At 34.4% G+C, this 12,045-nt stretch overlaps 1 protein-coding gene across 3 annotated transcripts in view; it reads right to left on the reverse strand.

The window, feature by feature from the left end:
- The window catches only part of GABRG2 (gamma-aminobutyric acid type A receptor subunit gamma2), a 108,322-nt gene that overhangs the window by 70,964 nt on the left and 25,313 nt on the right, over nt 1-12,045 (reverse strand). For all 3 annotated transcript variants that reach the window (XM_038534837.1, XM_038534836.1, XM_038534835.1), the window contains exons 2-5: nt 8,250-8,401; nt 6,515-6,582; nt 4,018-4,238; nt 157-239 (exon numbers count right to left, since the gene is read on the reverse strand). In XM_038534837.1, the coding sequence (XP_038390765.1) occupies nt 157-239; nt 4,018-4,238; nt 6,515-6,582; nt 8,250-8,401 (524 nt within the window). The remainder of the gene's footprint in view (nt 1-156; nt 240-4,017; nt 4,239-6,514; nt 6,583-8,249; nt 8,402-12,045) is intronic.

The raw sequence follows: 12,045 nt of genomic DNA on the forward strand, positions 1-12,045 counted from the left end.
ACTGGTATTGTGATGAAATTAACTGTCAAAATCTTCAAAGTCAACAAAAATGCTTAATTCTGTATTCTGTATGAGTCTCTCAATTAGTTGGCATTGCAATTAGAAAACTGTTGCTGAGAGGATACAGAATACAGAATACAAAATGAGATTACTTACAGCTGGAGAACTCCAAGGGGCAGGAATGTTCATCCATTGGAAAATTGTGCAATTGCAATTGGCACTCTGCATCAATTGTCAACCTAAATAGAAAGATATGGAACATAAATAGAAATCACTTAGACAGTTTTAAGAATGTACACTAGTTCAATTTTTAATGACTATTCATCTTTGCTCCTTGAGAATACATCTCATATTCTTATTGATAACACAAGGTGATTCTCCCTGAAGAAACACACCAAGTCCAGGAGGAAATTACTTAAGACTTAATGTAGACCATTTTCACAGATAAACCAATAGGATCTTAATGACATCAACCCTATTTTTTCCAAAATTTATGATCATGTAATTTTTTTGGCAAATTAATTGCATGCATGAAATTGCTTGGTTGAATATATTTAACTTAACAGTTTTAAGAACTTAAGCCTATTTACTGTTTGCATGTAAATGAATGCTGATAAATTCTCAGATCTTATCTGCTAATTAAAGCAGAACATTCTGTGTGTAAGTACTTGTTAGCTGTTAGATTTAAATTACTATATGTGGGCAGCCCCGGTGGCTAAGCGTTTTAGCGCCGTCTACAGCCTAGGGCCTGATCCTGGAGACCCAGCAGGATTGAGTCCCACGTCGGGCTCCCTGCATGGAGCCTGCTTCTCCCTCTGCCTGTGTCTCTGCCTCTCTCTGTGTCTGTGTCTCTCATAAATAAATAAATAAAATCTTAAAAAAAATAAAAATAAACTTTAAAAAATAAAACAAATAAATTACTATATGTGAGTTTTAAAATACTGATATTTCACAATGGAGTATTATGCATTCTTTTACTGGAACACTATGAAGTTATTAAATAGTATGTTATAGAGTAGAAGAATATTTAATGGCAAACAAGAAATTTAAATACACATACACAGACATATTAGAAAAATGTTAGTGAATCTCAATTAGTTTGCATCTGGGGTGCTATTAAAGATACAGGTTTTCTTGATCTCAATATGGGCTGGGATTCTAGGAGGATGAAATTTAATGGAGTTCCAGATGTTCTGACCACCTTTGCCTTTGGAGAAGTATGAATATATTCCAACATTGTAATGGTGATGAGTTGATGATTTTTAAGATTTCTTATTTCTTTGCTTATCTATCTTACAGGTATTAATCTTAAAGCAAAAAAAAAAAGTATTAGTTTATAAACATTAATTTAAGAGACTTCATAATTCAGCATAATTTTTAATTGGAGAGATATCATTTTTCTGTGGTATAATAGGACAACTACTAATGTTAACAATTACTAATTAAGTATAAATAATAATATTGAGCCATTAATCATCTATCTGGCACTGGGTATAATAAATTGTTCTCTAATTTAGTAAGTGTTATTATGGCTTTATTGTCCTTGAACTTGTCCAGAGTCACAAAGCTAGCAGCACAGTTGAGATTTGAACCCAAGATTATTTGTCTTGAAAGCCAAAGGTTTTAATCACTGTCATTCAATAATTATATGCTCTTTCAAAGAAAAGGTTAGTTTTTTTCGTAAGTGCAATTATAATTAAATTTGATTTTTTAAATCATTTTCAAATTAACTGGAATTATTAAAATTGAAAATAATTTAGAGAGATTGCAGATATGAAGACAGATACATATGTATGTATATGTATTATCTCTGCACCCACAAATGGCCTAATATAGAATACAACAAGAATAAAATCAACTCTCTGTATAGATTCACAACTCATTCAAACTTTGAATCTCATGAGTGGCATTTTTGAGGTAGTTCTATAATTAAATATTGTATAGAGATTCCACAAATTAATGGAATTGAAAAAATGGGTGTAGTTATGAGAACGATCAAACGACTTAGGATAGTGTGAGTGACTTAATATTTCAAAAGCAAGACTGACTCTGATTTATATCAAATTTTGCTTTCCACTAGATTCTAATTTCATTCGCTATACTCTCTCTCATTTAATGAAATCCATGATGAATACAAATATATGCCATGAATTTTTTATCAATTATGGTCATTTTTCCGTTACTGACATAACTCTGATAAAGATTCTGAAGCTATTTTAAAGTATTATATTTTGTAAGCCAAATGTTATATAAGGAATAAAGTATATGCCACAAGAGCTTTTTTTTTAAAGTTTTTATTTATTTATTGATGAGAGACAGAGAGAGAGAGAGGCAGAGACATAGGCAGAAAGAGAAGCAAACTCCCTGCCATGGGCCTGATGTGGGACTCAATCCCAGGAATCCGGGATCACTACCTGAACCAAAGGCACATGCTTAACCAGTGAGCCACCAGGCGTCCTGCCACAAGAACTTTTAAAAGGAATCATTTTGAAGTGAAAAGTTCCAGGATACTAAGATCTAGAAGAATCATATTATCCATTATTTTTAGTGAAAATATACATAAATAACTTTAATATATGTTGTGCTTTTTATATATCAGGTTGCATGTTAAATAATTTACTTATTGGTCCATTTACTCCATATGATAAAACTATGATAAATAAAACTATGATAAATAAGAAATAAAATAATTATAAGAATTATTATCTCTGTTTTATTTATTTTTAATTATTTGTTTATTTATTTATAAAATATTTTTTATTTATTCACTTAGGGGAAAGAGAGAGACCACCAGCGAGAGCATGTGCAGAGGGGAGGGGCAGAGCAAGAGGGAGGAGAAGAATCCACACTGAGCAGGAGCTCAACATGGGCCTTCGATCCCAGGACCCCAGGATCATGACCTGGGCCAAAGGCAGATAGATGTTTAACCAACTGAGCCACCCAGATTCCCTATTTCTATTTTATTTTATTTTTTTATAGAAGTTAAAGAAATGAAAAGAGTTTGCTCAGACTGTCTCGGGTGGAGCACGAACCGTGGGGGTGGCAGTGCCTCCTTTCCAATAATCTCCATCAATTTCTACCTAATCTCTTTAAATAAAAATGTAACCAAGTAAAAACATCAAACTTACTAATAAAACCAAGATCCCTCCTGCAACCAGATAGCTGCCCCTAAGTCCTAGACATAGAAATTCTGGAGAGTTGTCCTAATTCATATAGAGAGTAAGATACAGAGCTAAGAACCAAAGCAAGATTTTCCTGGTTCTTAAGTCTATGTACTTATCTATTATGTTGTTTAATATTATACTCTCACCCATGGGAAACCTTGAGATAAAAATATTTTAAAGGCACATAAAGGCAAGTGGTAAGAAAATGGTATCCAGTAATTTAAGTAGAAAATCTCCCAAATATTTCTTAACTTTTAAGTTCAGAAAATAAACGATACCACCTTTGAGTTATCCCTAAAGAAGTCCACTCCCAAAATAGCCAATAAATTAAGTCAGCCTATGAAGGTAGTGGGGAATGGGTACTGGGAGATAGAATTCATTGTACTTACTATTATGCAGCTAAAGAGAAGGAGGTATAGACCTCCACACCAAAGTTTATCCTTTAGCAATAGTTTCCTTAGAAACAGAGACATTTCCAAGAATAGCAACTAGTGGTCCCAAGGATAACTGACTATTTTTGTTTCCTTATTCTAAAGTAGCAGAACACACATGCAAAAGCCAAAACTGGCGCAAAAATCCGGTAACCTTCCAAAGGCCAAGGGAAATTTCATGTCTCTGCGAGAAAACAGAGTTCTCATATCAGTCATAGAAAATAATTTCTACCTATGACTTTGAAAAAGCTCACTGATAAGAGAAAGAAAAACTAATTTTGTACTATCACATACTATTTTGATCACATGTGCCCACCCTGACGTAAGTTTGAAATTTCTTTCATTCCTCTTCTTTTATGAGAGTGGAGTTGATCTTTGTTTTATTCCCAGAGATTACTGCTTTCCTTTTTTCAAAAGCATACCGTAAAGTGTAGAGCACTCGACCATCATTCCAAATTCTCAGCATCCTGTTAGGGGTGGTTATCCAGTGTGCATCAGCCTTTTTGGAGTTTCTGAAGAAAGTGTCTGGAATCCAGATTTTCCCTACCATGTTGCTATTCAATCGGAGGACTTTAATCGTGCTGTTAAATTTCAGACGTCTGTCATACCATGTTTGGGCAAAAAATATGTCAATTGTATATTCCTGTTTCAAAGAAAAGGTGAAATAGAATATTTTTAACACAGAATTGTATTGTAGAGCATTTGTTTGCATTTATCATTTGTATTCTCACTGCCAAAGCAAAGTAAAACTACTTTGGTTTTGAATAATCCAAAAGAAAGTGAAAGCTTTGCTAAGGAAACTCACCCATCTTTTGTAGACAAATTGATATTTTTATGAAAAAATAGACTTGTTTAGATTAATTCTAGTGAAAGATCGTAGCTGTGGTATAATCATTTGAATTCAATGTCTCTAGAGCAGTTTCTCATGTTAATTTGGGCCAGCTTATTCTTTGTTTTGGGGGTGTGTTGTGTACTGTAGAACGCTTAGTAGCATTGTTATCCTTTACCCACTAGATGCCAATAGCACCACCACCACCCCCCTCAACTCTCTGCATATTGTGACAGCTAAAAATATCTCCAGACATTGCCACATATATCTCTAGGAAAACAATCACCCAGGTTCAGAATCACTGCTAAAGAGTGAAGCAAGCCCATAATACTGAAAACAGTCCTAAACTGGAGCTCTGGAGGTTCAGTTGCCTCATAATAAAATTGAGATCTTTAAGGACCTGTCTTGATAGATAATGTGAAGATGGAAAAGGGGAATGCCCATAAAGTGGTTTATACAGTGTCTGACAGATAGCAAACACCAAATGCTAAGGTAACCTTAAAAATTTTGTTACTATTATACTTGTCCTTTTCTCTAAACAAGAGTAAATGAACCAATTAAAAAACAATCTTAAAAAAAAAAACTTTACTACTGTACTAACTGCATCACAAAGCACATTTGCAAAGTGCTGTGATGAGAAATAACTTTATAAAGGATTACCCTCAAGTATATATCACTCAGATGGCAAGTGATTGACTTTAATCAGAGAAGTAAGTGTGATGTGAATTCAGACCATTAGACCTGGAGTCAGAACACTGAAGTTCCGGTTTGTCATATTTAGATATTATTTAACATTATTTTATAACTAGATTTTAATGATGTTTATAAATGAGAAAGTTAAAGAAAAAATTCAGTGTACTCAGAATATGAGAGCTGGGTGATGAGAATTATCCATATTTCCTATTCAATCCCATCAACCCACCACCATTTTGTAATGAAGAATACACACAAACAGGGAGATTATTTATTTGCCCAAAATACACAGACTGTCAGGATCAGACTAGAACCTTCTTCCTTTGCCTTATATGCATTGTTCTGTGTTATTTCTTTGCACCTCCTACTGTGACATCTTATTGTAACTAACTACATTTCCACTAGGGTAAGTCATATTACTTCATTCACCACTTAGTTCTATATTTGTAGTCTACAAACAGTAAGAAGGGAACCTATTCTATGAAAGTCTTTGTCAACTAATTAGTGATGTGCCAGTAGATTAACTAATTAACTTCTGATCTACACTTTGGCAGGAAGAAACACACACACATGGACACAAATAAAAGATTTAAGAGTCACTGAATCAGCATTTCATAAAATGTGGTTCTGGAATAACAGTTCCGGGAATTAGTATTCCTGCAATTAAAAGTTTTATGTTTAAATAAACTATCCATATAGCTTCTTCTTAAATATTTACAATTTGCATTAGAATGCTAAATATACTGAAAAACTGTAGTTATATGGAAGATATGTGTTGGTATTTGTTTAATGGTTAAACAGGCAAACTTATTTGCATTGACTGTGCAGGTAGTGGCATATGTTTTTTTTTTTATTTTATTTATTTATTAAGGATTTTATTTATTCACGAGAAATAGCGGGGGGGCGGGGGGCGCAGAGACACAGGCAGGGGGAGAAGCAGGCTCCATGCAGGGAGCCCGATGTGGGACTCGATCCCAGGACCCCAAGATCACGCCCTGAGCCAAAGACAGATGCTTAACTACTGAGCCACCCAGGCATCCCAGCATATGTTTTTAATCACCACTCGTGAGAACACTTAAACTTTCTTATCTCCCTAACTCAACAGAGCGTCTTACTGCTAGGTTGGTAAACACTATTTCAAAATTATAGTATCATTATGTTGTATTTGTTATGTTGTTATGTTTTTTAGCATTTTTTACAAGAATTAATTTATCTATATAGATCACATTTAATTCTCATAACAAATTATAAAAAAGTTATCTTCATATTACAAAAGAGAAAAAAGAATATGAAAGATTGTCGCTCCTGTACGAAATTTTGTTGGCATATTCTTTCCTATTTTTTGACACTACATCTCTTGTCTAATATGTTAATAAAATAGACTATTAGAAACTTACCATATTGATAGCATTCACTGGACCGATGCTATTCACATACATGTCTGTGTGAATTAATGTTGGTTTCACTGTAAAGAGAATGACAGAGATATGTGCATGTGGAGAAGCACAACATTTTAATGTTTTAGTCTGTATTATTCTAGAAATAGATTTATTTTGCTATATTAGAAGTGATTTATTCACAACTAATTTGGTGTCAGTAATTAATTCACTACATTTGAGTAACTATTTGTTTTCCAAAAAAAAAAAAAAATCTCCTTTTAAGCATGTAAATGTAATAACTAAGCAAATTAGAGTTTTGAAATTGATTATCCTTTAAAATTACATTAAAATGAACAAATAAGAAAACACTGCTCAGATTTTCTTCAGCCTTAATTTTACCATTTTTTCTTTAAGCCATGGAGTTAACTCAAGCATGGTAATCTGACTTGACCCATGTAGAAAAAATAACTACTTAGTGATCCAGAAAAAAATATTAGAAACATGAAGTAGAGACATAAACAGCAACAAATATTATTAATTGTTTTTGAAACATTGCCCTCTGTTGATTCCTTTCATGACCACTTTATCCTCATACACCTCAGTCAACACAAAATCAATCTTCTTCAATGACTTACTCAATTGTGTGATTCATCAAATAATATGAGGAAACCATATGGAAATCCAATACACACCTATTCGTCAAAGAGGACTGACAGTAAAAATCATGTAGTATTACATCCATGACCAAATGGACGTGCTCCATTTTCATTTAAAATTTAATGAACAAGGATTCATAATAGCATTCTGGGCTTCAATTCAACAAGTATGTTTTTTCTCATCTTTTTCCCCTCTCCCTGAAAGTGCCATGCCCTAATTTTCTGTGTTGGATTGAATTTTTCACTAGTCCCTGCCTCTATGCCTCTGCCTTCTCCGCAATAAGGCCACTTCTCGGCCTCTGAACTTCAGGCTTGACATCTGACCTGTGTTGGCTAATACAACATGAACAAGTGAGTGAACTATTTCTAATCCCCTTATGTATGAGCCTCTACTTCATCTTACTCTGTTATTTTTTTTAAAGATTTTATTTATTTATTCATGAGAAACAGAGAGAGAGGCAGAGACACAGGCAGAGGGAGGAGCAGGCTCATGCGGGAAGCCTGACATGGGACTCCATCCCAGGTCTCCAGGATCATGCCCTGGGCTGAAGGTGGCGCTAAGCCACTGAGCCACCAGGGCTGCCCTACTCTGTTATTTTCATGAGAAAGATACTCCTAGCTAGTCTGCTGGTCCCAGGAGTACAATGAGAATATAGCTTTCTTAAATGAGCAGCCCTAAACTGGCTTAATTTAGATTAGACTGCCCCGACCAAAGTGCTAACTAAATGATTATTATATGCCATCGAGATCTGTGACATTTTATGACACAGCAGTAGGCAACTACTATATCCTTTCTTTACCATTTATTTACTTGTTTGTTTTTGATGTTACTTCATAAAGAAGTGGTCACATTTCTTCTGTAGCCTTTGTCTAAGATATCTAGGAGAATTTGAATCTCCAGCTCTCAAGCCTCACTTGAAGATCATAGATCCTCTTTCCTCTTTGCATTTATCAAGGCCCCTCCTACCCGCATGTCTGAATGCTACTTTTACATTCTTTATTTTTACAGCATATAATAATCATTTAAGAATTTCCACTTATTGAAACACTAGTGTTTTCTTCTAATGTGGTAGGCATCACAAAATACTTTAACACACCTCCTATATCAGGCCGAAGTTTATTGTCGTATCCTTCCAGGAGATTATTTAAGATGACAGTGACATCACCCTCAGGAACTTTAGGAGTCAAGACCCATGTTTTGTTAGAAGCATAATCCTCATAGTCATCATCAGATTTTTGGCTGGTGAGGCTAAGAAAACAAAAATATTGTTCAGGAAACATTGACTATATCCAAGAGGATTTTTTACTCACAGGCCACTGAGGAGAAAGGAGAAATGAAACAGGATTATAGTATGTATTATAATGGATGACAGTGAATTTTTTCACTGAGGCTTCATCGAGCTAATTAAACTGCACAGATGTAGATTCAAATGCACTAAAGTGTACTCCCCTGTTTCCCAGAATGCTCTATCTTCCCATCTATAAGTATACCATGTTTTCCGAGTAATTTTTGCCTTTTCCCCATAGTTGATATTCTTCTTGTCCACCTGCCAAAGCTCAAGAAGGACTTAAGAAAAAACTCTTTTTGTGAAAGTGATGCTTAAAATATCATAATGTAGTCTCAGAATTCAGACACAATGTCTACTTCTTCCTCCCCTAAGAAGTTAACTTGCTTCAACCTATTAATGAAAGTAAGAGACTGATAATTAGATTCACTCCCACAAACCGCCAGACAAGCCTCTCCTCTTTCAATTGAACTACTAAGGAGAACTTAGTCTTGCTGCTTTTTCTTCCCCCAGGCTGTGTGTATGTGTATTTTTTTCCCCTCACTTGCACCGAAAGCAAGGGCGGTTCATTTATCTTTGATTGTTAAGAACCTGGTACTATGAAGAAAAATGTAGTTGTAGACTTTAAGCCACTCTTTATTACAGCAGAAGTTCCTAATCCAGAATCTCATGCTAATAGTTAACGTACTATAATTGTGTAATTGAAATTGCCTACGTTGAGTGATTGAGAAGCTACATAATCTCCTGTGATTCCGTTTTCTATGCCCAAACCTGTCAGAAAACTCTTACAAGTAGGGCCAGAAGCTAAGGCTAACTTTGGAAAGATATCAGAATTCCTCTATCTTGCCCCTCCCCTTACCCTAAAGTTCAACTTCTCCCCCTCCACACACACACAAAACGATCACAGGATTCTATTTTACAGATCAAGGAGCAATGCAAACCTTGCAACAGCTGCCATTTTCATTTTTATCAGCATGCAGTAAATGTTGGCTACTTCTATGGTTTATGGTAAGATTGAAAAAAAAAAAAAAAAGAACTTAAAATATAAAATTTCCCATCCTCATTTCAGTTTATTTTCATAAATCTACGGTACAGAATGGATCTTGTCAGAAATCAAACCACTGCCACATTACTCTGAAGATATATACATATATATATAATATTTATTATCTTTCTTCAATCATACTCATTCATCAATTTATATATATATAAAATATATGTATGTATATGTGTGTATGTATAGATAAACAGATGACTACATATGGTAGAAGAAAGCTGATTGTGTGATTAATCTGGTTTAAGAATGAGAGTGGGAGACAAAGTTTTAAGAGTAATCACTGGCATGGATCAACTCAGTAAGCAAGTAATCTCTTTCATTTCTTTAAAGCTTTAGTAAGAGGAACCATTATAAAACTGAGCCACACATCTGCATAAAATCTAACATAGCCAGTCTTACATCTTGCACTTCAATTAGCATAATGACTTTAAACAACATTGAAATTTCATAAAGTACCCATACAGTACATGATAGGATGGACAAAATTTCAAGGAGTTCTCAAAGAGAAAGGCCTTCGAGTCGGCAAAGGCCAGTTCTCTGCTAGGAAAATCCTTCTTGGAGCTCAATTCCTCATTTCTCTAGAGCACTGCTAAACGCTGCCTAAGAGCTCTCATCCTATGACCTAAATCTCACTAATTTAAGAAGAAAAAAACAGCTCTCTGACCAAAAGATTTTCAAATCAATTCCAGTAACTCTGAGAAAAGAATGTGGTTGGCCCATTGGATATCATCGTTATGGAATTTTACACCATTTAATTTGTTCATGCAAAAGTGTCTTAAAAAAAATCTCTCCCTCTTCCTTTCTGTTTCTCCCCGTGTGTCTCTGTTGCTCTTTCTCTCTCTACCTCAGACAAATGCACCCTATTAAAGTTTCTTCAAGGGAAGGGAATATATGTTAAATCATTTGGTTCACTCTCTCACAGCAACTCCTCATACTAAGAAGTAAATGATCCAAGCACGCTGGTGCTGTATTATTATTGTTACCATCATCTGGAAGATTAGGAGGCAAAATACATTAGGTGAAAATACAATCTTGCTTAGGAGGAATACTACTTTTCAGAATTGCATCACTAAATCTTTTAGAATTATCACGATTAGAAGCCAAAACAATAAACAAATGAATTATTTCATATAAAATTATTTGTGAGAGATTTTGTCATAATTGAGGTCGCCTACTTAGCCAGACAGAGGGAAAAAAAAAAAGAGTTGAAGAATTAAAAGTACATACTTTGGAATTAGAAAGTACTAGGTTTGCTTTCTGGATTCATCATGTCTTACCTCTATCATTTACTATTTTATGACCTGGAGCAAGTTATTTAACCTTGCTAAACCTCTCAAAGTTTTTATCTTTAAAATAGAGTTAACACTAGCATTCATATCATATTTTTATGTAAGGTTAAGATAATGGTTATTAAGTGCTTCACACACTATCTGACACCTAGCCCTGAAAATAGATCCATTATAATTATTGTTATAAAGTGACCACTGCTAGATTTATAACAGCTCCAACCATGTAACTAAAGACCTGAATCTATAGATGCTGCCTCTAGGTTTATATCTAATATGTGCTGAGAAAAATTAAAAACAGATGTTTTCCAGGAAGAAGAATAATGAACCCCTATATTGTAAATAAATGAAGTTTTTATTCTCTAGAGTTTTCCCAGCTGAGGTCTAAATTAATGGGGCTGATGCATAATCTGGGATTGTTTCCAGATTTATCTTAAAAAAAGAAAAAAGAACCTCTCTCATTCAACATTAGCTGTTTCTTTAGAATTCAAACTTTGGAGTCAAGATCTCCTCATTTATAGGTGGGCTCTCTAGGAATAATAATGTCTGATCATTAGACAAGGCATTTGTGGCATTGTCAACCCCATAAGAAGGCCTGGGCAGAAACAGATTGATAATGACTCAAAAAAACAGACTTGACAGTTGAGTGTGCCAAGCACAAACATAAAATTGAACTTCTAGGTAAAGGTATCTATCCAAATGTAATAGCCTTTACAAGTAATATTTCTTATGCCTTTTACTTTAAAAAGTAATCTTATCAAAAGAGAACTAAAAATTCACTCTTAAATTTTTTATGATTTTATATTAAATTTAATAATTTATTCATTTAATTTTTACTGTAAATATTTTGTTTTATTTTAATTAACTTATAATTTATTTAATTATATTTGTATTTTATATTATATATTATAATTAAGGAGAATATTAATATTTTATATTAAATATTTAATATAATATCAATGTACTCTTAAAAATGTCGTCTTTGAAAACTTTTTTAAAAATGCTAGAAATGGGCAGCCCGGGTGGCTCAGGGCAGCCCGGGTGGCTCAGCGGTTTAGCGCCGCCTTCGGCCCAGGGCGTGATCCTGGAGACCCGGGATCGAGTCCCATGTCGGGCTCCCTGCGTGGGGCCTGCCTCTGCCTGTCTCTCTCTCTCTCTCTCTCTCTCTCTATCTCACATGAATGAATAAATAAGATCTTAAAAAAAAAATGCTAGAAATGGTATGCCTGGGTGGCTCAGCAGTTAAGTGCAACTGCCTTCGCTC

The sequence above is a fragment of the Canis lupus genome, chromosome 4 (assembly GCF_011100685.1).
Source record: "Canis lupus familiaris isolate Mischka breed German Shepherd chromosome 4, alternate assembly UU_Cfam_GSD_1.0, whole genome shotgun sequence".
In the NCBI taxonomy this organism is placed as follows: Eukaryota; Metazoa; Chordata; class Mammalia; order Carnivora; family Canidae; genus Canis; species Canis lupus.